At 51.7% G+C, this 26,512-nt stretch overlaps 1 protein-coding gene across 1 annotated transcript; it reads left to right on the top strand.

Annotated features, from left to right (window-relative positions):
* TP53I11 (tumor protein p53 inducible protein 11) lies at positions 1-21,003 on the top strand. The gene is given in 8 exon segments (XM_006865125.1): positions 1-156; positions 158-256; positions 17,716-17,874; positions 18,509-18,567; positions 18,755-18,803; positions 19,128-19,224; positions 20,479-20,580; positions 20,870-21,003. Coding segments are annotated over 8 exon segments (855 nt in total).
* The last annotated feature ends 5,509 nt before the right edge of the window (positions 21,004-26,512 follow it).

Genomic DNA, 26,512 nt, shown 5'->3' with positions numbered 1-26,512 from the left:
ATGAGGCGTGCAAGGGTCTCCCTGTCTTGTTTTGATCCTAAACGCCTTCTCCTGGGAGTGAGTGCGCCCTCCGCAAGCGGTCCCAAGAAAGCAAGAGTTGGGGAGCCCGGAAGCCCAGTCCCCCCAACCCCTGTCTCCCGCCCGCCCTGGCGGCAACCCTCGGGGGCGAGGCAGCCGTGCGCGTGGGAGGGGACGGCGCGCCATTGGCTTGTGCGCTGCACAGAGAGGAGGGACCAGCGCAGGCCGCTAGACTAAGGTACACCCTGGTCGCGAAGGGTGCTGCGAGCAGTCTAGCTCTGTCCTGCTCTGCCCTCCCCTGCGCCGGTGTTGCGATGTGAGGCGCCTAGACCGACCGTCCACGCTGTCCGTTAGCCCTGCGCAGCGCCGGCGCCACCATGCACTAGGCACGTAAGTTTTGTTGCCGCCGCCGCCGCCGCTTCCGAGCCCCGCACTTTCTCCTCCGCCGCCGGCTGCCGGCTGCCGGTGCCTGCGCAGTGCAACCCGGTGGGGTTCCAGCGGCCGAAAGGAATGCAGGGGCTGGCGGGGAACCCGTGCGCGCAAACCGGGTGCCTCGGAATCTCCCAACACCTGCCAATTCGCCGGGACCCTCCTCGGCTTTCCTAAGCGCGGTCCCGCAGCCCCTTTTTCTCTTCACGCTCTCCTCTCTCCTTCCGAGTGGGTTCCCTGTCTTCTCCGTCACTCCCCCTCTGCCGCCGCCTCCTTCTTGGACTGTTGATTTCACCCTCTACCTCCCCTGGGAGAAGCGTCTTTCTCCTTTAGGTCTGCTTTTGTTCCTACCGCGGCCGCTCTGTTCTCTGTCCCCTCCCGCCTGTGCCCCCCCCACCATTGTGTCCCAGTCCGAGAAGTGCGTGGCACAAACTTGCAAGCAACCCACCCCACCTCGGCCTCCTTGTCACGCCCCCGCAGGGCTGAGGACAGAGGTGGCGGAGTTCCTGTTGCCCCCAAGTATGGCTCGATCTCCTGGTTCCGGGGACCGTGGGGGCAGGGGTACTGGACCGGGGGACCGTGGGCGCACAACAGTTCCCCGCTTAGGGACCCTAACTCTCCGGTCCCGAGATCTCAGAAAGTGAATGAGTGTCCGGAACTGGGCGATTAGGAAAAGATTGGAGGGGGGAGGGGCAAGACTGGGAGAGACCCCCGTCCCAAGGCTGCCGAGGATCCAGCAGAAATGGTCGCCGATAGGAGCACAGGTGGAGAAAGACTCCCCCCTCCCGAGCCGCGGGCGTAGGAACGGGCAGTGTAGGGTCACAGGTCGGGCTGGGACCCCTTTCGTGGACAATGAGCCCCCACCCACTCGGGAGCGACTGGGATCTGCTGGGGGACAGTCGGAACTGCCGACTCCACCTCGGCGCGCCCCAAGGGGCCCGGCACTAGCTTTGAGTCGCCTCCCTTCTCCCCTTCCCCAGTCCTGATCTCTTTGCCTCTTTGCGAAGGGGGGTGGGGGGGCAGCGGGTTTCTATGCGGGGGGGGGGCGGGGGCGGGGGCAGGAGCGGGGCAGAGAACCAGTAGCTCCTGGCGCCAACTAAGCTCAGCGCCGACTGCCAAGTTTGCCTCACTACCCTTCACTTCCTGGTTGGTTTCCTTCACACAAACTTTTCTTGGTAGGGCCCATCTGAGAGGAGAAGGCCCGGGCTGAAGGGAAGATCACCTAAGTATGGCTCTTTAGACCTCAGCTCTTGTGGCCTGGGGAGAGGGATGTTTTGTTGAAGAGCCAGGAGGGGGCACTGTCCACCCCGTTAACCACAGCCCCACACTCAACAAACTCGGTCCAGGGGAAGAAGGGAAAAGTTTTCTTTGCTGAGTTGTTAGTAAATAAGACACAATATATTCTCCAGTCCTCAAGTCCCATCTGTAAAATGAATCGCCGGAGCCCTCAGGTCCCTTGGGGTCCCAAAACCTGGGAGCCAGACGCCCTGGCCCACTAGTTATGTGCTTCATGACTGCTGAATTTGAAGTGGAGGGCCTAGTCCCAAACCCCCTTTACCCAGGCCTGGCTGTCCCTAAGTGCTGGTTCCCTTGCTCTGGGCTGAACTCCCCCCACCCTCCATACAGCCGCCCCTCCCCTGCTTTTTCCACAGCCCCATCTCCACGAAGGGAGCTCTGGTGGGCGGTACAACTGTTCAGCTGCAGGGATAGGTTGGTGGATCCAATTCAGCCAGTCTCTCTCTCCACGGAAGAAAGACCTGGTGATTTGCTTGGTAAAGATTGTTGTTGTTAAGTGCTTGACTCATAGCGACCCTGCAGAGGGTTTCCAAGGAGCTGCTGGGGGGTTTGTACCTCAGACCTTGTGGTTCAAACCAACTTTGCAGTCCAGTGTTTTATCTCACAGTACCACACACATACTGTTGTTGTTATGTGCCGCCGTGGAGTCAGTTCCGACTCATAGCGACCCTGTACAGAGTTTCCAAGGCTGTAAATCTTAACTGGAGCAGAAAGCCTCCTCTTTCTCCCACGGAACAGCTGGAAATTTCGAACTGCTGACCTTGTGGTTCACAGCCCAATAAATCCTATGGGATGGCCCTACGCCTTCACTTAGGATCACTCTGTGTGGAGACTACACGGCACCTAACCACACCACCTCTACTAGAGAAGGGGAAAGGGAGGGCCAACCCTACTGTGGAGGGGGAGCAGGGCAAGAAGGGATGGGATTAACAGTAACCCCTGATATTTACACAGTCTCCTGTTACGTGCTTTCTCTGAGTGACCAAAATGTGAGGGCTGCACCCTAAACATTTGTTGAGCAAAGGGCCCGACTCAGTTCCAGGTGTTCCGGAGACAGCTGGCAGACAAAATAGACTCCTGCCTACATGGAGCAGATGTTTCAAGAGGGTATGTGAAAAACTAATAAAATAAATGAGCAGATTAGCTAGGCTATTGGGAGGTGAGGGAGAAAAAGCCAAGTGTCCAGGGGTGTGGAGGTCAGGGTGCCATTACCATTTTTAATGGTAGCCAGGGAGGCTTCCCTGTGGAGGTGGCTTTTGAGTCAAGACTTGAGAGTGGTAAAGGAGTGAGTTGTGTGGTGGATGTGGGAGGGGAAATCATGCAAAAGCCCTGAGGCTAGACTGTGCCTGCCATGTTTAAAGAGACCAGTGCAGCTAGGGTAGGATAAGGCGGTGACAAAGAGATTGGAAACAAGGCTGGGCGAGAATGGTTGGAGCTCTGAATGGTTGCAGATAAGAGAAAGAGGGCCCAAAGGCGATATTTAAGTGGCCCCAGAATCCACATCACCAGTGGGGGTGCTAGTGTTCTGACTCTTGGCCCAAGGGATTTTCCTGCACCCTACTTGTCAGTCATTCATTCAACACCACTGACTGCACCCCTCACAGGTGCCTGGGGACAAGAAGGTGGGAGGTAAGCATCTGGAGCCCCAAAGGGCTCTGATCTCTTGGAACCCATTCCCAGCCCTGTTCTCAGGTCTGCTTCGTACTCTCTCTGTTTCCTCTCCTTCTTAGATCTGCTCACTTCTGATACCCTCTTGGTACTGAGTTGGTAGGGTTAAAAAGGAAACAGGCAAAGAAGTTGAGTCTCCTGGCCTGAAAAAACAAACAAACCAACAAACCTACCAATTCTTATAGAGAATTTACTGCAAAGTAGGTGCTGCTCTGGGGGCTTCTTGTGCATCTATCTTGAGGGATAGGGCTCATCATTGCATCCATTTAACAGATGAGGAAATTGAGGTAGAGAGATGCAATCACCGGCCCAAGGCCATGCAGCTTGTAAGTGGTGGTGATAATTGTGTCTCCAACTGATTCCTACTTACAGCAGCCCTGGTGTCTTGTTGTTGTTAAGTACCATCGAGTCGGTTCCGACCCATAGCGACCCTGTGCAGGGTTTCCAAGGAGCGGCTGGTGAGCTTGATCCACCTACCTTGCAGTTCAAAAGACTTTGCAGTCTGGCGCATTAACTCACAGCGCCATACCAAGTGGGTAGAGTGTTAGACTGCTTTAAAGCAAGGCTGGCAGTTCAAACCCACGAGCCAGTCTGTGAGAGACAGATGTAAGGGTCACTATGAGTCAGAATCAACTTGGTGGCAATGGGATGACCCTAAAGATATTACGGGTTCTTTCATCCCCAAGGTCTTGGAGCTAGCAGTTAAACACTCCCAGGGCTCCTAGTAAGTGATAAGGAGTCCTGGTGTTGCGCTCTAGGATAAAGCACTGGACCACAAGGTCGGTTTGAACTGCAAGGTCAGTGGTTCAAACTCATCAGCCGCTCTTTGGAAATCCTATACAGGGTCGCTATGAGTAGGAACCAACTCAATGGCACTTACAAAAACAAGAAGTAAGTGGCAGAGCCAGGATTGAAGTACAGCCCTTTTGAGTCTCCACCCACTCCATTAACCAGGAAACCAGAACCCCAAGTCCTAAGGAGATGAGGTCCAGGACTTTGCTTCTGGCTCACTTCACCCTGGGGACATTACAGCGACCCTTCTGCCTGCCTGCCTCCATCAACCCATCCAACAGACAAATCACTACTTGATTCTGAAAAAGTTGGTTCAAAATCAAGGAACATTCTGTTTAAGAAATTTTCCTTCCTTCCCCTCCTCCCCTCCCCCAGCCTTGGGGGCGGGGCGCAGGCCAGGGAGGGGTAGATTCTCACAAGAGCCCTGGTCCCAGGGGATGGGGAAGTTGGGCTGGCCTGTAAGAACACCAGATGCCCTTGAGGGCCCTGACCCGGTCACTGGACCAAGGGGGAGTCGGGCCCAGTCCTGGGTCAAAAAGGACAGAAGCTCTCCAGAGCGACACTCAGGCCAAATAAGATTTCTGAATAGCGTTGGACACTTGATATAAGAAAGGACCCACCACTCCTGGCCCTGCACACAGCAGTAGCTTCAGACCCCTGGGTGAGAATGCCTCCCACTCTGCCTGCTAACGCTAACCTCCTCCAACCCACAGGGACTGTTTATGTTTTGTCCCTGAAGCCCTGGAGATGTTTGTGATGAAAGTTTGCTCTTTTCTCAGCCTTTCTGGAAATTGAGCGCCTTCAAAAGAGATGGAGAGACAGCAGAGGTAGAAAGCAAGAAGATTCCAGACATCAGACTGTGTGTGTGTGTGTGTGTGTGTGTTGGGGAGTTTTTTTTTTGGGAGGGGGGGACAGTCTGTAGGGCCTGTGTGTGGCTAGTGAGAAGGCAGGGTTTGGAAGCCAAATCAGCAGTATCAGCGCTGGAAGGAGGCTCTGGAGACCACGTGCACTTTTTTTTTTTTTTAATTGAGCAAACTGAATTTCAAAGAGGCACCGTGGCTCATCAGCTATGGCAGAATCTGAGTGTGCCCTCAACTGCCCCTGTCTCCCAGCCCAGTGATTTTGGGTACCTGTGCCAGCCTCCTGCTTCCATGCCAGTTCAGCGCCCAGCTTCCCTCCCTCCTCTGGGTTCATGTTCCTGGAGGTGCTTGTGAATGGGATGTGGAATCCTGTGCTTGACTCTGTTTCCAGAGAGTTTGGTTGAAGGGACGGGATTCGCATTATATCCCCTCCTTTCTCCAAACATCCTCTTCCTCAGCAGTGTGGACAGTGAGCAGCGAGATGCTGAGATGATAAGAGGAATGAGTGACACAACCCCGCCCTCCCCAGCTCAGGTCAGCTAGAGAGACGAATCTGACTAAGCAGGACCGCCTTTAGGATAATTACACTCCAGCCACTGGCAGAAAGCAAGCCCCCAGGTTCAGCCAAAGCCGGGGTTCTGCCCTCAGCCTGTGCCCTGAGTACCACTCCCTCCTCACTCACACAAAAGCCTCCTTTGTGTCCTATGACTTCCTGGTTTTTCTCTAAAGGTCCAGGACAAGCAACCCGTTATCCCATTATGGCCCCTTCCCCATCTCCACCCCCACTCACAGTTGAAGAAATTGAGGCTCCAGGAGGTTCAATATTTGTCTGCTGTCTTGGACAGTCGAACTGCCCCTTAGGGTTTCCCAGGCTGTAATCTTTAGGGGCAGAGATAGTAGTTAGTAGTTACGTGCTATGGAGTCAATTCCGACTCATAGCGACCCTGCATAGGGTTTCAGAGGTTGTAAATCTTTATGGGAGCAGAAAGCCTCATCTTTCTCCCATGGAGCAGCTGGTAGTTTCGAACTGCGGACCCTGAGGTTAGCAGCCCAATTTGTAACCGCTACCCGTTACGAATCGGGCTGCGAACCTTAAGGTCAGCGGTTCGAAACTACCAGCCGCTCCGCGGGAGAAAGATGAGGCTTTCTACTCCCGTAAAGATTTACACCCTCGGAAACCCTGTACTGGGTCGCTATGGGTCGGAACCGACTCGATGGCACTTAACAACAACCCGAGCTGTAAGTTGAAATCACCTAGATGGCAGGGGGTGGTGGGTTAGGGCCCAGGTAGAGGTGCATGGTGCATGAGGCTCTGGACCCTCCAAGCCCCCATGACCTGAATCTACCTGCTGGGAGCAGAAAGCTCTCTCTCTGCTCCCTCCCCCTCTGGTCAGGACCCCAGGCTCTGTCTCCCCTGGCCCCCTCCCAGTGATGCCTTGCCCATCATATGTAGGCCCCATTTCCAGCTATTTTGCACCAATGTATTACAGAACAATGAGTCTCTCTGCTGCCCTCCCAGATTGTGCTGGTGGTGTCTAAGGGCGGTTATCCTCAGAGGCTGGCCCAGAGGAGGGACTGAGATGCTGGGGACTTTCAGGCCCTCCCTTAAAGCATACAGTACAAACAGCTGTCCTCAGGATGTCCAGTTAAAACACAGTTAACTTGGTTCGAATCCCAGCTCTGCTGTTTTAATTCAAGGGACACTTGCATAAGTCACTCAGGCCTCAGTTTCTTCATCTGTAAAAAGGGTGTGATGGCCATTCTTAGGGGGTTGTGATGCGAATTCCAGGAATCTTCTGGTCTGGATGGGCTTGGTGCCCCCTCTGCCCTGGGGAAGATGCCCTTGGAGACAGTGCTCCACTGTACATGGGGTGGGGGGGGCAGCAGGCCACTGCCTGCAGCAGAGGGTCTTACTTGCAAAGGAAATGATTCCTTGGCTATGGTGCTCAGCCGCAGTGACTCCACCTGGAATCACAGGGAGACTCAGCAACTGGTGGGTGCTTTGGGTCCCTAAGGTCTCCTCCCTCTTCTCATTGCCCTCTTCTGGCCAGGTTCCGAAACTAGCCCACCTGGATGCAATCTTCCCAGTGGGGCCAGCTCCAGTTCTCCTGTTTCTATGGAAACCAGGCTTCCTGGGAAGGCTACATGAGGGTGGGGGAAGCCCTATACGACCTGCCTGGTGATGATGCCTCCGTCCAGTCCGATTGCTGCCTAGGCAACCACCCATTCATATTGTTACTTGCTGTCCTCTGTGGAGCATGTGTCAGGTGCCCAACCCTGAGAGCTAAGTAGTAAGTAGTCTGTTTTCATAAATGGGGAAATGGAGGCACAGAGAGGTTAAGTCCTAGTCCTGAAGTCACACAGAGATTAAGAGAAAGAGCAGGGAGTTGAGCCCAGGTTTGCCCTATCATTAAGTATGGCCTGTCACACTCTGCTATCCTACCCTTGACACTTGTAACCCCAGAAAACCCCCTTATTTCCTGACCTGGTTAACCTCTAGGGACTTTGCTTGGCCTCTATCTGGCCATGCCTCCCTCCTTCCACCTGGCTGTCTCCGAGGCAGTTTGGAGATGATCCACCTCCTCAGATACCACCAAGGAACCCCTGAGCCTTCCACCTGACTCCTCGCTCACTAATTCAGATACGGATGAAGCTCCATCCAAATAGGCACCAGGAACTGTTCCCGGAGCAGTGACCGATACTGACAGAAACCCCTGCCTTGTGGCACTTTCTAGTGATGGTCCCACGTTTGGCTGCAGCAAGGGTGGTGTTGGGGCCCCTAGTTCTCATCCTGCTCTCATCATCACCCCCAGGCGCTCTTCAGTTACCCGCTGTTGTTTGATTCCCATTTTATTGAGGGCCAGAAGTAAAACTGATTGCCAGAGGCCATCTGAATAATAGAGGTGCCCTGATTCAAGCCCAGTTCTGTCTGCCTTTCGGGCACTTTCTGCTGTCCATCTCCTGCCCCACTCTGGACCTCAGGTTTCTGCCTGCACTGGGTAGGATAGATTCTGGTTCTGTTAACTCAGCTGGCACTTTTTCTACCTAAGTGCCTGAGGAGCAATGCATCCGCCCTGCCCTTGGGCTTCCCAGTCCCAGGCATGCAGCTGCTGGGCAGTGAGTCTGGATGTAAGGCTGGACATGGCCGATCAGAGTCCAGAGGGAGAGGGCTCTGTGCCCTGGGAAGGCTGACTGGAGAAAGCAAAGACATCCCTGAAGAACACGGATGATTCAGGTGGGGGCAGCAGAGAGGCAGGGAGGACCATCTGGTTTAATCAAGACTTCAGTGGGTCTTGAAGGAGAGTGATCTGCTGGTGTAATTGGGGAGCTGAGGTCAGACTGGCCAACCAAGGACAACGCCAAAGGTCATGAATGTGAGGCCTGGGGGCTGCGACACTTCCCCTGATCCTCACTTGGCAGTGCCCCTCCCGCTATACTTGCCCCTGGAGGGCAGCCTCCTTCCCCACCTGCTCCCGCAGGGACAACCTGGTACCCAGGGGGAGCCCTAGGGCCTAGGGCCAGCAGAGGCCACTGGGCCAGGAGAGGAAGCAGCCGCCTTCCATTGTACAGGGATTCTGAGGAGCGGCCGCTGGATTTGAACCGCTGATCTTGCAGTTCAAACCGACCTTGCGGTCCAGTGCATTATCCTGCAGTACCACATCAGGACTCCATGGTGGCAGGCCAAAAAGAAACACCCAGAGTGGCCTTGAAGGGGAAGAGAGGCAGACTTGAGGTGTGTGTGTGTGTGTGTGTGTGTGTGTTGTTTCAGGTTACGAGTATAACTTCCCCCCGGCCTTCCCTAGTCAGGGCCCAGTCCTGGGAATGAAGAAGGGACAGAACTCAGTGCTTGGAGAGGTAGCTGTCTGGGGGGCTGTGCTGGGCACAGGGATTTTCCTCTTTGTGGTGAGGTTCCAGCTTTCATTTTTCCGGAGCCACTGTGGGGGTCTTCCAGCTCTCATCCCTAAGATACCTGATGGCATGGATGCCAGGACATGATACCCCTGCACCCACCTAGGCTGATTAGCCCTGCAGGGACCCAAGCCTGTGGCGCAGATGGGAATACCCTGTGTGTTGTGGTGCGACTAAGGGGTTGGTGCAGGTACAGTTGGAAGGAGTCCTGGTGTGGTGCTGTAGGATAAGCATTCAACTACGAGGTCAGTTTGAAGCAAAGATTGGTGATTTAAACATAATGATACAGGGTCATTATGAGTCGGAACCGACTCAACAGCACTTAACAACAACAAAAATGCTTGGAAGCTTCTAATCCTCTGAGCTGGGGCTCCAGCACTAGCCCCATGCAGTAGGAAAGGTCTAGGGAAGTTAGCAAATGCTAGGTAGGATCCTCCCCTGGCCCCTGACCCCTGACCCCATGCCACTGTGCTCTTGAGGGGGCTTGGGGAAGGTGGGGAGTCAGTGTCTAAGCACCGCCCACTTTCCATGGATCAGCATACCTCATAGAGGTCACACCTTACTTTCTCACAACATTCCCGTGAGGTTATGGTGCTGTTGTCAGGTGCTGTTGGGTGGGTTCCAACTCAGGGTGACATTATGGACAACAGTACAGAACACTGCCGGGTCCTGTACCATCTTCACAACTGTTATGTTTCAGCCCATTTTTGCTGTCATGGTGCCAGTCTATCTTGATGGAGGTCTTTCTCTTTTCTTTGACCCTCCATTTTACCAACATGATGTCCTGCTCCAGGGACTGGCCTATCCTAAACTACTTGTGACGAAGTCTTGTCATCCTTGCTTCTAAGGAGGATTCTGGCTGTACTTCTTACAACACATTTATTTGTTCTTCTGGCAGTCCATGATTTGTCTTCCAACACCATGTTCATATTCATTAATTATTTATAGTCTTCCTTAGTCACTGACCAACTTTCACATGCATGAGAGGCTATTGAAAATACAAGGGCTTGGGTCAGCCACACCTTAGTCCTCAAACTGACATCTTTGATCCTTAACACTTTTTAAAGAGTCTTTTTACAGTATGATCTTTAATTTCTTGACTACTGCTTCCATGAGTGTTGAGCTTGGATCCCAGCAAAATGGTGTCTTTAACAGCTTTAGTCTTTCCTTTGTTTATCATGATGCTATTGGTCCACTTGTGAGGGGTTTTGTTTTCTTTATATCGAGATTCAACTCGTACTGAAGGTTGTGGTCTTTGATCTTCATCAGTTAGTATTTGTAAGTCCTCTTGGCTTCCAGCAGGCAAGGTTGTGTCATCTGCATATCTCAGGTTGCTAATGAGTCTTTCTTCAACCCGATGCCATATTTTTCTTCATATCACACAGCTTCTCGAATTATTTGTTCAGCATACAGATTGGATAAAGATAGTGGAAGGCTATAACCTTTCCTGATTTTAAACTACTTACTCTCCCCTTGTTCTGCTTGAATAACTCTTGATGGTCTATGTACAGGTTCCTCATGAGCAAAATAAATGTCTGGAATACCCAGTCTTCACAATGTTGTCCATAGCTTGTTGTGATCCACACAGCCGAATGTCTTTGCGTAGCTAATAAGGCACAAACAAATACCTTTCTGGTACTCTCTGCTTTTAGCCAAGATACATCTGACAACAGCAATGATTTCTCTCATTCCACATCCTTTTCTGAATCTGGCTTGAATTTCTGGCAACTTTCTATCAATGCAACTATTTTTGAATTATCTTTAGCGACATTTTACTTGCATGTGGTATTAACGATATGGTTTGATGATTTTCTCTGGAATCGTCACAAATATGGATCTCTTCCAATCAGTTGGCCAGGTAAGTTGTCTTCCAAATTTCTTGACTTAGATGAGAAAGCACCTACAATGCTATATCAGTTTGTTGATTTCAATTTGTATTCCATCAATTCCTGGTGCCTCAATTCTTTGCTAATGCCTTTAGTGCAGATTGGACTTCTTCCTTCAGTACCTTTGGTTATTGATCATATGCTCCCTCTTGAAATGGTTGAGCATCAACCAATTTGTTTGTTTTTTTTTTTGGTACAGTGACTCTGTGTATTCCTTCCATCTTCTATTGATGCTTCTTGCATCATTCAATACTTTGCCCATGGGATCCTTCAATCTTGAAAGTCAAAGCTCGAATTTTTTCTTCAGTTCTTTCCTTTTGACAAATGCTGAGTGTGTTCTCTTTTTGTTTTTTAACTCCAGGTCTTTGCATATTTCATTGTAATACTTGACTTTGTCTTCCTGAGCTGCCCCTCGAAAATTTCTGTCAGCTCTTTTACTTCCTCATTTCCTCCAGTTGCTTTAGCTTCTCTATACTCGAGAGCAAGTTTCAGTCTCTTCTGATGTCCATTTTTGTCTTTTCTTTCTTTTCTTTTTAATGACCTTTTGCTTTCTTCCTGGACGATGATCTTGATGACATCTCACAACTCTTCTGTCTTTGGTCATTGGTGTCTGATACATCAAATCAGTTCTTAAAATGTCATCTAAATTCAGGTGGGATATATTCAAGGTCATATTTTAGTTCTCGTGGACTTGTTTTAATTTTCTTCAGCTTCAGCCTGAACTTTGCAAATGAGCAATTGATGGTCTGTCCCACAGTGTTCACTGGTCTTGTTTTGGCTGATGATATGGATGATGGAGCTTTTTCGCCGACTCTTCCCATAGATGTAGTCAACTTGATTCCTGGGTTTTCCACCTGGTAAGGTCCAAGTCTATAGTCACCATTCAGAGGTCTGATGTGGTGCTGCAGGTTAATGCGCTAGACTGCAAGGTCATTTGAACGGCAAGTCAGTGGTTCAAACTCACCAGCCACTCCTCAGAAACCCAGTACAGGGTCGCTGTGGGTTGGAACCAACTTGAAAGCACTTAACAACAACAGTGTTGTTTTAAAAAACGTATTTTCAACGAAGAAGTCATTGACCTTGAAAGATTTTATCATGTGGTCTCCAGCATTGTTTCCAATTACTAATCCTTCCTCTTTTTTCCCAATTTATGCGTTCTAATCACCAGTAATTATCAATGCTGATTGCATGTTTGATCATTTTCAGACTGAAGAAATTGGTAGAATTCTTCAATTTCATCATCACTGGCTCTAGTGATTGGTGCATAAATTTGAATAATAGTGGTATTAAGTTGTCTTCCTTGTAGGCGAGTGGATATTATCCTATCACAGACAGCATTATACTTCAAGCAAGAAAGATCTTTAAATGCTGTTTTTGATGGATGCAACACATTCCTCTTCAATTTGTCATTTCCTGAATAGTAAACCTTGTGATGGTCAGATTCAAAATGGCCAATACCAGTCCATTTCATTTTTGCCTAGGATATCAGTATTTATGCATTCCATTTCATTTTTGATAAGTTTCAATTTTCCTGGATGCATAATTTGTCCATTCCACATTCACATTATTAATGAATGTTTGCACCAGTTTCTTCCAATTTTGAGTTGTGCCACATAAAGAAATGAAGGTCCCGAAAGCTTTGTTCCTTCATGCCATTATGGTCAACTCTTCTTTGAGGAGGAGGCAACTCTTCCCTAGTCAAATTTTGAGTGCGTTATAACCTGAGGGGGTCATCTTTCGGCACTATATCTGACAGTGTCCCATTGCCATTCATAGGTTTTTTTCAGTGGTCCTGGTGTGGCACTGTGGTTAATGCACTGGACTGCAAAGTCTGTTAGAACTGCAAAGTCGGCGGTTCAAGCTCACCAGCTGATCCTTGGAAACCCTATACAGGGTCGCTGTGGGTCGGAACTGACTCTATAGCACTTAATATAACAACCGCCATTGAGAAGTGTCTGTCTTTCTTACTTCCTGATGCCTTAGTCTGGGAGCTCTGCTGAAACCTGCCCACCATGGATGGTCCTGTTGGTATTTAAAATACTGGCATAGCTTACAGCATCACAGTAAAACACATGCCACCACAGCGTGAGAGACTGATGGGTGAGCGGTAGATCCTTGTGCGGTGGTGGTAGTTGTAAAGTGTTGATGATCCTGTATGGAGTTTCCGAGGCTGCAAATCTTTGTGGGAGCAGAAAGCCACGTCCATTTAACGTGGAGCAGCTAGTGGGCTGGAACCAGAAACCTGTGGTTCACAATCCAGTGCATATCCTACGGTTCCACTGTGCTACCTCCTGGCGGGTATGACCTCTAATTTTCCCAACTGCAGATGGGGAGACTGAGGCACAGAGTACATTGTGTGACTTGGCCAGGGACACACAGCTAAGAAGTGGCAGATCAAGAATTTGAACCTAGGGAATCTGAATTTAGCAGGTAGGCTCTTAACCATTGTTAGGATTCTACCTTAAGCATTTAGTTGGTACTTTACTTGTTTTCCCTTAGGCCGGTCCTGGAGAAGTTGTTTGTTAATGTCATTGTTGTTAGGTGCCTTCAAGTCAATTTCCCTCTCCTATGGCTCCATGACTCCATATGACAAAGTAGAACTGCCCCGTGGAGTTTCCTTGGCTGTAATCTTTATGCCTGGCCTGTCTTCTTTGACATTGCTGGGTGGATTCAAACCTGCAAAACCTTTCGTCTAACAGCCTAGTACTTCATGGGTGTGCTACCAAGGATCCTTTTGAGGGCAAAGTCAGGGTTGTGAGTTCCATTTCATGGATGAGAACATTTTGACTGAGAGAAGAAAAGTCACTTGCTTCAATCGATGTTTAGCCGATCAACCTTCTCCCCACGCAGCTTCTTAAGGGTAGGGGCCCTGACCCATCACCCGGACCCGGTCTCACAACAGATTCCCACTAAAAGCTGTTTCTTCATTTAAATGGGTAGGTACTGCTCCAAGTTCTTTGACCAGTGTGATTCTTTTATTTTTGCCCAAAGTTTTCTAGGAGATGAGAATTATAGCTTCATATTTTAGGTGGGGAAACTGAGACTAAAAACAGTGAGGTCACTTGCCCTCGGTCACACAGCCAGCAGGAGCAAAGCAGGACTGAATTAGGCAGCCTGGGTGAGAAGACTTCAAAAGCCAGGGAAACCTATTGTTGTTGTTGTTATGTGCCGTGGAGTCGGTTCTGACTCATAACAACCCTGTACAGGGTTTCTGAGGCTGTAAATATTTATGGGAGCAGAAAGCCTCGTCTTTCTCCTGTGGAACAGCTGGTAGTTTTGAACTGCTGACCTTGTGGTTCACAGCCCGATTCGTAACCACAACGCTACCGGAGCTCCTTAGGGAAACCTGTTAGAAGGGCTAAAACAAACAAACTGACCATACTAAGTGTTAACGAGGGCATGGAGGAACTGGAACAGCTGGGGAAATGCAAAATGGTACAACTGCCCTGAGAGAGAAACAGCTTGGCACTTTCTGCTACCACACACCTGAACAGTCCCACTGCTTGGTATTTATACATGCTGCTGTTGTTCAGTCTGTAGAGTTGGTTCCGACTCATAGCGACCCTGTAGAGGGTTTCCAAGGAGCAGCTGGTGAATTTGCATTTCTGACTTGTGACTCAAACCAACCTTGCAGTCCAGTGCTTACCCTACAGCACCATACCAGGACTGTGCTCTATTCATCGTCACCCTTGATACACACTTGGAAGAATCTCAGAGGCACTGGGATGAATGAAAGAAGCCAGTCTCAAAAGTTATCAGCTGTATGATTTCATTTACATAACGCAGATGGAAAAACCCCTAGAGTAACAGAGAACAGATCGGGGGTTGCCAGGGACTGGGGTGAGACAGGGCTGGGGGAGTATCTGGGATAACACCAGGGACTTTTTTAGGGTGATGAAACTGCTGTGTGCTAATTTAGAAGTGTTGTTGTTATTGTTGTTGTGAAGTGCCACCGAGTCGGTTCTGACCCATAGCGACCCTGTATAGGGTTTCTGAGGTGCAGCTGGTGAGCTTGAACCGCCGACCTTTCAATTCAAACTGCTATGCAGTCTGGCGCATTAACCCACAGCACCACACCAGGATTCCTTAGAAGTGGCAGTGGTATTCATATGAATCTATCTTGTTAAGTGCTGTCGAGTCGATTCTGACTCATAACGACCCTGTATAGGTTTTCCGAGAAGCGGATGGTGAGATTGATTCACTGATCTTGCAGTTCAAACCAACTTTGCAGTCCAGCACATTAATCCACACTACCACACCAGGACTCCATAGTCCAATGCTTATCCTAGAGCATCACTCCAGGACTCCACATGAATCTATAGATGTGGTCAAATGTATAGAACTGGACACCAAAATGTTGTTAAGTGTCATCCATTCAATTCCAACTCATAGCAACCCTGTATAAGGTTTCGGGGGAGCGACCAGTGAGATTGAACCACCTACTGTGCGGTTCAAACCCACCTTGCAGTCCAGTGCTTATCCTACAGTGGCACACCAGGACTCCAAAATAAGTCAACTTTATTGTATGCAAATAAAAAATAAAAACAAAAGGCCAGAGGGGAAACCCGAAGAGGAAGGAGGCGGCCAGGCAGGTTCGAAGGGTGGGTGAGCCGGTGAGCTCTTCCGTTGTCAACATCGCTCACTGACACCCGTGGGCAGCGGGAGGGACGCCGGGTTAATTATAGCTTCCGTTTGGACCTGAGAGAGAGAAGGTGGTAGCAGCTGCCGAGTTGTTGTGACATCTCCCCCTGGTCCGTGCAGAACAGTCCAGTTAGACCCTGTGTGGGCTGTGCACAGGCATGCCCCCCCCCCATGACTCTACTGTCTCCCTTGGGTGGGGGTGTGAGCTGTGAGCAGTGGTGGCAACAACACATCCGGTGTCTTCCTGAGCCTCACCCCCTCCCCACCCACCCAGCACCCCTGGAGGGTGGGGAGGAGGCTGGATGTCACATTCACTACTGGTGTGGCGCTGTGGGTTGGTTTGTACCACAAGGTCAGTGGTTCAAGCTCACTAGCCGCTCCTTGGAAACCCTATACAGGGTTGCTGTGGGTCGGAACCAACTCGACAGCACACAACAACAACAAACCAAGCTTATGTCCTCTGAACACAAGCTGTCACATCACCTCTGCACTTCATCCTGTCTTGTGTGTGCTGGCCAGTTGTGTCTGTGACTCACAGCTACCCTACAGGACACAGGAGGACTGCCCCATAGGGTTCCCTAAGCTGTCATCTTTACGGGGCAGATCACACTATGTCTTTTCTTCCACATAATGTGCGTTTGAAGCTCTTCAACTTTTATGCAGTAGCTGAGAATTTAACTGATGCATCACCAGGAACCCTTCTCCGAAGTCCAACCCCCACCTCACCCCATGTTTTGATTCTCTGTTCTGGTGTTTTCTTTTGCTTTTGGACCCTGAGACATTTGGAAGCTGGAGGGGGCCTGGGGATAGTTCCGCACTCTGCCTCTGGTAACCTCTATAGGGGTTCTAAAAGATAAGACTTGCCTGGGACCCCACAGCAATAAGATGGACAGTTCACCCAAGGCTAAGGTCTGGTCATCCCCAGTTCGGTCCTTCAGATGACTTCTGAGCCTCATCTGCAAATGGGGGATTGTTTACCTGCCCAGTCAGAAAGACTGGACTCATGGTGGCCCCCTGTGTCGTAGATAAATGCTGCCCCATAGGGTTTTCTTGGCTGTAATCTTTACAGAAAGAGATCACCTGACCTTTCTTAGTGGCACTTAGTGGGTGGGTTTAAACTACCAACCTTTAGGTTAAGTGCACATTGCGCAACCCAAACCAGAGGGTGGCGTGAGTAGAAACAGGATACTGGAAGAAGGAGAAGTATCCAGTGTCCTGGGGCACGTGGTGGGATGGGGATGACCTCTGTCATTCATCCAGCCTTTGTCAAACCTCACTGAGCTTAGTTTCCTCAGCTGCAGAATGGGCATAAGTAGTTCTCATCTGGCTGTGATTAAAAGCCCTCTCAACCACATCCCTGACCCCCTCTCCTCAGCAGCCTTCTGCTGAGCCAGCCTTTCTGTGATTACACCCATGTCTCCTTTGTATAGATTTTGCTTGTTTGAAGGCGAGGTGCTCAGCTCAGCTCTCCATCCCTGATTCCCAGTGCAGTGCCCAACACAACACGGTAGGTGTGCCAGACCTGGCCCCAGATGGAGTTGGGGGCCACAGGCCTGGGGCAGACACTGGGTGGGAAGGGAGGGAAGAGGGGCGAGGCTTGGGCAGGGCACCTCTATTCCCTGGCCCCCTTCCTGTGGCTGAGCTGGCTTTTTTGGCAGGTTTGAAGGAGGGCGTCTGGGAGATAAGAGGGAGGGAAGAAGAGCTTGCTGTGTGGCCGGGGTTGTCTAGGCATAAGTTTAATGGGAGGCCTGGACTTCGGAACCCAGAAACCCCCGCTTCAGGCTTGTGCACATCTGTCCCTCTTCTGAGCTTTGTCTTTGATGGCTCAGGCCCTTTGTTGTCCCCTCCCCCACACCCTTTCCTAGTCCATGTGCCATTGATGGCTTCATCCAGCCTGTCACCCTGGGTGTGCGATGTCCACTTAGGCCAGATGGACTTCATGCAGCTGAAAGGGCCTTGGCAGCATCTGCCCTCATCCCATTTCACAGATGAGGAAACTGAGGTGGAAAAGGACAGTGATTTGCCCAGCATCATACAGCGGGGTTATTGAGTGCTGAGTCTGGGTCCTTGGATTCCCATCTCATTGCCCCTGACTGAAGGGAAGCCCCTAACAGGCCCTGGGGGGTGGGGTCTGGCCTCTCCTCGATATTAGGACCTCCCCCCTGAGGTCTAGGTGCTGGAAAGGACCAGAGGCCTGAGGCAATGTCTCCCTTTAGCCCCTGTGCATAGGACCGGCTCAGGACAAGATGGCAGCCAAGCAGCCCCCACCCCTGATGAAGAAGCACAGCCAGACGGACCTTGTGAGCCGCCTGAAGACTCGGAAGATCCTCGGCGTGGGAGGGGAGGATGATGATGGGGAGGTACACCGCTCCAAGGTGGGCTTCTGGAGGGACCCTGAGCTGGTTGTGCGCTGTGGTTGGACTCTGCACACCAGGGTGGGGAAGGCAGATGGGCCCATCATCCGGGTAGAGTAGCTAAGGCCCATGTTGCTGCAGGAGCCCTCAGGTTTAGCTCATTTTCTCTAGAAACTGAACAGAGATGCCAGGGGAATAGTAATAATAAAAAAAACAGAGATTAGAAGTAATTGATATACTTTTGCAAATAAATTGCTTATTATGCACCATTGTGTTACAAGCATTGTGGACTCTTCTCAATTTCCCACGGAAGTCTTCGAGATCATTGATTATCCTCATTCTGTAGATGAGGAAACTGAGATTTAGGGAAGGTGAAGGACTCGCCCCGAGGCACACCAGTAAGTGTGGCAGAGCCAGGTTTTTAGCCCTCGTCTGACAGATCCTTGAGCCGCTGCTTGTAACCACATTGTTTTCAGCTTCCTTTAAACTTCACTGTCAAAGAAAGGCAGGAAATGGGGTGGCCTCAGCATGAGTCCAACCTGGGACAACTCTTGCCCAAAGCAGAGGGTCCGAGGCGGGTTTCTGGGTGGTGTGTTGCGGGGAGAGGGTCTCAGTGAGCTCGAGTGTGATTCCTCTGACCCCTCTGTGTCCACAGATCAGCCAAGTCTTGGGCAATGAAATCAAATTTGCAGTTCGGGAGCCTTTGGGACTCAGGTAAGCATTTATGTGTATTTGGGGTTCCCGGGATTTTGTGTGTGTGTAGCTGCAGAAGACCCGGCCCCATTTTGCCTTGTACCTGGATGGTCTTGTGTCTTGATTCCAGCCTGTCTTACAACCTTCCCCATACCAGTCATCCTGGGCTGGGAAGGAGGGTCTGACCCTCCTCTCCATTCCTCCCCAGGGTCTGGCAGTTTGTGTCTGCTGTGCTCTTCTCTGCCACTGCGATTATGGTGAGCCTTCACCCCACCTGTGCCTTAGCCCTGTGTCTGGGTCTCCCAGCCTTGCTTCTCTCTGGGGCTCTTGCCTGCCCCCCCTCCATGCCCCCCAACAACTCCTGGCATTGCCATCACTGAAGCCCCACCCCAAGTTCCCACCATGCACTGCCTGGAGCATCCTTGAGTCTTGGCCTTTCCTTACCCATGGAAGGGAAGGGTGCAATCAAGACCTCAGCCCTGGACTGTCCCAAGGACCACAGCCTGGCTCTTCGGGGAGGAAGGGCAGACCAAAGTGTCCTGAAGAGCCAGCCCTCTGAGTGGCTCTCTCTGTGTCTCCAGGCCCTCACCTTACCTGACCAACTCTATGATATAGTCTTTGATGGAGCCGAGGTGACTGGCAAGACCCCCATCCGCCTCTACGGTGGTGCCCTCCTCAGTGAGTAGCGATGGGAGATGCTGGGGGAGGGGACCCAATTGGGGAGCATCTATTTGAGCAGGGAGCTTCTCTTCTCCCCTGCTGGAAACTGTAGCATTCTGTGTCTCCCAAGGTATCTTCATTCAGCTGTTTAGTCTGTCTCTGTGTGTGTGCTGCCATCTTGTGGTCATTAGCAGAACGCACCCAGTGGATCGCACTACCCTGGGCGCTGGAGTACAGAAATGAATGAGGGCCTTGCTCTGCCCCTCCGGGGCCTCACAGTATAGAAGGTAGAATCAACCCCTCGCACCCACTCCATCTTTATCCTGGGCTACTGGGATCAGATCCTCCTGGGCCTCTCTTTTGAACTGTTTCTGTTTCCTGTAATCTGAGTTGCACACAGTGCCTGCAAGAAAGGTGACTTAAGAGTTTTTAAAACTCTCAACGCAGGTCATTGCCCCTCTCCTCCAAAACATTCTGTGACTCCCTATTGCCTAGAGGGAAAAGTCCTGGCATACAAGGTCCTCTGAGGGAGTGGATCCAGCTGCCTCTTCCGTATACCCTATAGGGGGCCCAGACTCCAGCCATCTCTGATGTGGTCCCATTTTCCAAGGCCAGTGTGCTCAAGATTCCCCAGTCCTGGTGTGGTGCTGAGGGTTAATGTCGGTTTGAATTGCATGGTCAGTGGTTCAAACTCACTATCCCCTCTGACTCCACAGCATACTGATTGCATTTCGACTCAGTCTTCAAGGCTGTGGCTGGAGCAAGGGGTGGTGGGGGTTGAGGCTACTTCAAGTGTAGCATCCACACAGTGGGAGAGCTGGGATTCTGAGTTATTGTTGAGCGGCAATGAGGGCAGAGCCGGTCCCCAGTGCCAGCTGTTTCTGGGTAAGCTGGGGTGACAGAGACTCTGTGGGGTGGTTCTTCCAAGAAAATAGGGTCTGTGCTTCCCCCACCACCTGGAGGAATTCCTTACCATTAAGGAATGTACCGTCTCTGGGAATCCTTGTGGAAAGAAGATGCAACTAACTATAGGACCAGATAACCATGAACTCATAGATCCTATCAGCACCGAACTAGGCATGTACTAGTTGGCAGAAGGTCAGTACACCCAGTTTACACAGAGACTGAGCCACAGTGTGGGGGAAGTGACTTGCAGGGGCGAGCTGTCCGTCCGGCTGACTTGTATATGGCCCTGCAGGTGGTGGGTGGAGGGAAGGAGAAAGGGGTGGGCCAAGCTGCTCCACCCTCACCCACTGGCTCCACCCACCCCAGGCATCTCCCTGATCATGTGGAACGCTCTGTACACTGCCGAAAAAGCCATCATCCGGTGGACTTTGCTCACCGAAGCCTGCTACTTCGGGATCCAGTTTCTGGGTGAGCATGGAGGTGGGCCTGGAAGGGACGGAGGAAGCAGGGGTGGGGGTCAGCAGGGCAGCTCCCCCCCCCCCCCCCCCCCCCCCGTCTCCAGCTGCTCACCTTGATGTACTTATGTGTGTACCAGCACACACTTAGTTTGGTCCACACATTCTATCTACTCCACTACTGCCATGTCGGGGTGCATCTGAACCGAAATGTCTTAAGACTGGAGGAGGTAGGGGCAGGTTCTGCTCTTGCCAGATGGCAGGGTCACTGACTTGTTTCTTCCCCCCACTTTCTCCTGCAGTGGTCGGTGCCTCCCTCGCTGAGACAGGTCTCATGTCCTTGGGGGTCCTGCTGCTACTAGCCAGCCGCGTCCTGTTTGTGGCTATCAGCGCTTACTACTACTACCAAGTCGGCAGAAGACCCAAGAAAATCTAGCTGCCGGTCAGGCCAGGGCACCCCCCTCTAGTGCCCGGGGTAGGTGGGGCAGGGCTTCTGTTCCCATGGTTCCTGGAAGGCCCCCCTCCCTGCCCTGCTTGTGCCTGCAGGGGAGGGCCAGGTCCAGGCAGGCAGGGGTAGGGTCTCTCCAGGATGCTATTTATGGAGATTCTGGTTTGAGATGCTCAGCACCCCGTTGTCACATGTATGTGACGTCTTCAGTTCTTGAGTTCCTTGGCCTCTGAACCCTTCAACAGACAATGACTGGCGAATTCGAGTTGTGGAGTGTTGGGTTGAGTCCAGGGGTCTTGGGAGAGGCTGCCTGTGGACTGCTTTCTCTGCCCTCTGACCAGGTTAGAGGACATGCCATGACTAACCTAAGACCCTGTGCTTGTACAACTCTGCTGGACCCTTCCTTACCTACGAACACGCACACATACACACCTTCCAGTTGAGGAGGCAGGTGTGGGCTGAGTTCCTGCTTGCCTTTCAGCCTTTCTCTGCAGGTGGGCCACAGAGGCCTGTCCCTGTCCCCACCCCAAACCTGGTCCAGTGGGAGCTCTCTTTGGCTCTGGGCTGTTCTGCTTCTAAAGTTACCTGTGCCCCAGGGTCCCTAGAGGTCTTAGGAGACTCCTCCCACCCAGTAGTGGGTCCTCCCAGACAGGTGGGTGCAGGTGACTCCAGGCAGCCTACCTGTCAGTGATGGGGTTTGGAGATGCAGAGCAGGAGGGTGTCTCCTTATCCCTGGATATCTCCATCAGCATCTGAAGCTCACCTGGCTCAGCTCCTACCTGAGATGTGTTACAGACAGCAGTGAGCGGAAGACGCCCTGCCTGTCCTTCCCTGCTGCTCCTCTCCATCCCGTGTGTGTTCCCATGTGTCCCCACTTCTAGCCTGCTCTTGCTGTCCAGCACGTGCTCCCATTTGAGGATTGAGGAACGGTGTGGAGAGAAACAGCCTTAGATTCTCCTGGAGTCTTAGATTCAGCCCAGCTCTGGCTGCTGCCTCAGCTGGCCTCCGCATGGCTTCATGGGAATCTTGCCCTGCCCATGCATGTCCAGCTGGCCCCATAGGTATGCACCCAGTGACAGGGCCTGTGCCCAGCAGCATGGTGGCACCCCACTGTGACACTGCTGAGGAGGAGGGCCCAGAGGGTGACCAGGGCTGAGCAGGACTGGGAACTTGGTCTGTGAGAAGGGGACTTGCTCTGCTACACCCATCTCTGTGTACCTATGTACCTTTACCTACCCCAGATCCTGCCCCCTGCTACCACACCTTGGGCCGTTAGGTGCCCCAGGTTGTAGTCCCCACCCAAGCCAGGTCTCCATGGTGAGGGATGATTTGGGTAGGGCAGGTAGAGTCCAGCCCAGGAGACAGGTTGGCTGTCGACTGCCGTGGAGTCAGTCCTGACTAGGTGACCTTATTGACGGTCCTCGTGGATTGGACTGGTAGGATGCACAGGGCATCTTCATTGGGTGCATTTTGGAAGATCACCAGACATTTCTTCTAAACCCACCTTAGTGTGGAAACTGCTGAAACACATTCGACATCATTGCAACATAGAAGCCTCCAGAGGGAGGAAGCTCAGAAAGGGCACTGGGGGGAATCTAATGGGGTCTTCCAGCATGGAAGGCGAGAATTCTACCACAGAGCCAATAAGCTTCCATCTTCTCAGCTGTAAAGTGGGGCCAGTGGCAGGACCTTACATGGTGGACGGTTAGGACTTGCCAGGAGGGAGCCGCCTCGGCTCAGGCAGAGCCATGGGTATTAAAACACTGTAGTGGGGGTGGGGGCTCAGATAAGGCCTGGGGGGCATTAAGGGAAGGACAGTAACAGAAGGGGGTAGAGAAGCCATGTGTCGGGGTCCACCTCTCCTAAAGACTTAGAATACCAGCCCCCTCCAGTCTGCCCCTGCAACCAGACCCCAGCACCTTGAGCCAAGCTCCAGCCTTAGCCGGTCCACCCCACCCCAAATTAAGACCATCTTTCTTCACAGTTACTATTTATTCTTTGTTCCTATTTCTTTTCATAAGAAACTCACAAAAAAGGGAAAAAAAGAGAAAAAAAAAAAAAACAGTGCAAAAACCATCCGTGTGGGTGTCCTGTTTTATATTACAAAAACTCCTCTTGACATATAATATAAAAAGAGGGGGGGGGCTCAAGGAGATAAACATGATAAATTAGCTCTGCTATCTACTGTAAGGACCATTTACAGTTTTCAAAATAGACTTTTGACATATGACCCACAGGATACTTCTGAAGAGATGAGAGCTCTGTGAGGGGTTCTCTGGACATGGATAGGGGAGAGAGAGGGGTTATGGAGGCCAAGGAGAGGCCCAAGCAGCAAGACTGGATGCCAACAGGGAGCCAGGGGAGGGGGCCAGGCTTCCTCACCCCCGCTGCTTAAGCTGAGTTTTTCACTAAGATGCAGTTGCTTTTGAACAGGAAATTGGCTCTGAGGACAGGGTGGAATATGTGATCAAATATGTAAGGTCTACCCTGTCCCTTTTCCTGTTAGTGGGGTCAGAGGAAGTCTCAGTTGCAGGCTGTTTAATTCCTGGGGTTGTGGGTGGGAGTTAAGACATCACCCCCCTTCCCCTGCTGTCACCACCAGAACTGTTATGGCTTGCACCTGAAACAGCTCAGCCTGAGGCCTAGCACCTGAAGCTCTTGTGCTCTAGGAAGGCTCACACCCCCTAGGAACAGCCTCAGGCAGCCTGGCCTGAGTGGTCAATACTCCTGGAGTTCTTGGCACCTTGAAGGGAATCTCTTGGAGATGAGTCTCATCATCCACCTCAGAACTCACCTTCCTCCATGACCTGCTGTTGTCCTGCCCTGACCTGCTGTTGTCCTGCCCAGGTTCTTATTGTCTTCCCTCTAATGTTCATGGGACCCAAGGGGGAGGGAGGAGAGTGGATGGTGCCACAGGCCCAGTGCTTGTCTCTGAAGGCCCCTGACTCACCCAGGCAATGGGGGACCAGATGGGCCCCATCTGACTTCTGAAGCCCAGCCAACCTGGTTTGGGTTTTCTGTCAATAAGACCATCCATTTGTCTGGAAGGTGGAGCTATGCTTGGTCTAGAAAGAGGCAGGTCCTCGAGCCTTCTCAGGTTCATCCCACCTTGAAGTGGGGGCAGTGCAGAGGAAAGCAGACGCCATGCTGCTCCTTCCAGCTCCACACCCTTGGCAGACATCATTAATCAAGCAGGGGGAGCAGAGACCATGACCTCAGGGCTCCAGGAAGGAGACAGAGAACCAGCTGCTGCTCCCCCTGACCCCTTGGGATGCCCAGCCTCTGGATTTGGAGCCATTAGAGCAGGCTGCTCCAGGGACAATTTGAGAAGACCTAGTGAATGGGCCAATACCAGTGTGAACAGCAGGGCACAGGATGGGGTGCCAAAGGACAAGTTGAATCATTACAGCAGGCACAGGGCTGTATCTTAGAATAACAAGTGATGAGTCGGGAACACGGGCTTAGGATTCTGAGAGACAGAATGGGCTTGTCACAGGACCACAGCTAAGGAACTGTGAAGAAAGAATAGATTCTGCTCATCTTTCCACACCAGTGGCAGGCATCATCAATCAACTTCACCCTCCTGGCAGACATCACTAGTCAAACTTACTGTCCCTAGCTGGCATCACTAAGAGCGATTACAGTGCCCTCTCCTATTGAGCCCAGATCAAACTTCAGTATCCTTGGAGCAGCATGCGGCAGCCATTCCTGTTCCATTAGGATGGATACTCCCATGGCATCCAGGTGCCAACACGGGTCTAAAATTTGAAGCCTGTGTGTTCAGATTGATTCGTGGATGCTATGTGGGAGTCCTGGTATGGTGCTATAAGATAAGCACTCAATTGCAAGTCTGGTTTGAACCACAAGATCAGTGGTTCAAACTCACCAGCTGCTCCTTGGAAACCCTCTACAGGGTCGCTATGAGTCAGAAACACTCTAGGGCACTTAACAACAACAATGTGGGTGTGAATAGGGTGTGTCTATGGAAAATAGCACCTACAGCAAGTACTGGTAAATTGCTGAATGACCTCTCACAGCTGACAAGGAAATTGTACTGATGAGTAGAAACCAAGCTTTGGTGGCCCGATCCCCAGCCCACCCCAGGGATATGTCATACCCTACACAAGCCTCTGGGTGTGACTGAGTTCTGGGAAAACCTTGCCTGTCAGAATCTGGAGGGAACGTTCAGAAAGAAATGTGCTGTGGACAGCAAGAAATGGTGTCACTGGAGTGGCAAAGATGCTCAGGGGTCCTTTAGGCTGGAGACAAGAAGGCTTGGGGGACACAGCATCTGATCTTACCGCTCCCTAATGGGAAGCCTGGTGTGGGCTGTAAGATCAGCATGGGGCTGTGAACCACAAGGTCAGTAGTTCAAATCCAGCAGCTGCTCATTGGAAACCCTATACAGGGTTGCTATGGGTGGGAACCGACGCGATGGAAGCCATGGACGAACAGAAACCTCTTCATGTATTGAGCTGATGCTGCAGTCAGAGCGGTCTAAAGGCAGGAGGGCTGCCTGGGGAGGTAGTGAGCGCTCAGCCCCTGGAGGTGTGAAAGCAGAGGGTGGAGAAGTCTTGGCAGGGGTCTCTGGAACATGATTCTGGGGGCTCCTTCTAGCCCTGGGATCCAGGGAGGAGATGGAAGTGAAAGTGGGGAGAAGAGGACAGTGTAGAAATGGATGGAATATGGCATGTGAACATGTGGGGGTTTAGATAGGTGGGAGGCGGGCAGGGGGCACACAGTTCAGATTTTCTTAGCTATAGAGCAGAGGGGAGGTGCTTCCTGGCTAGGCTGCCCGCAGTTTTCATGAGATGCTGGGGGAAAGGAGGAAAGTGGCCAGTGGATCTGCAGGCCCACACAGCCCTGGAAAGAGTGCCAGATCTCCCCCAGGTCTAGTTCAGAACTGCCATGCGTATGCTGTGTAACTGTGCACAAGTCGCTGCCCCTCTCTTGGCCTTTGAGGTCGTTTGGTCTAACAGATGGGGAAAGCCAGGCGCCTGGCAGCTGAACCATTCTTGGGTTCCAGCCACAAAGTAGGACAGCTCCCTTCTCAGGAGGACCAGAAAGACTATGCAGTGCGTTCTGAGTCCTCAGGGGTGTGGCCACAGAGTTTCCTGAGGTCCATCCCCTGGCTCCCCTCCCCGCCAAATCCCGTACTGACAACAGCTCTCGTTGACATTTGCTTTTGCTTCCTTGTTGCTCAAATCCTCACGTTCTTGGCACAATTCCTCAAGCTGTAGGAGGAGAAAGGGCCTGGGTGGGAGCTGCCAAAGTCCTGCCGGCAAGGAGGAGCCCTGCACCGTGCATCTCTGGTCTCTAGTGCAGACAGACGACCTCCTGGGTCCAGGTGCCGGAGCCCCTCAGAGAGCAGGGACGTCATCAGTTCATATTTGTGTCTTCATTTTGTTTTGTTAAAAAAATAGCTATTTCTATCCTCCTTCCCTCCCCTTCTCTCCTCCCCTGGGGCCAAGATGGCAGGAGTGGGGGAAGGGGAGGG

Source organism: Chrysochloris asiatica, unplaced genomic scaffold (genome assembly GCF_000296735.1).
Source record: "Chrysochloris asiatica unplaced genomic scaffold, ChrAsi1.0 scaffold00075, whole genome shotgun sequence".
NCBI classification, from domain to species: Eukaryota; Metazoa; Chordata; class Mammalia; order Afrosoricida; family Chrysochloridae; genus Chrysochloris; species Chrysochloris asiatica.
Note: the sequence above shows the minus strand (reverse complement) of the source record. Positions and strands in the feature narration are given on the sequence as shown.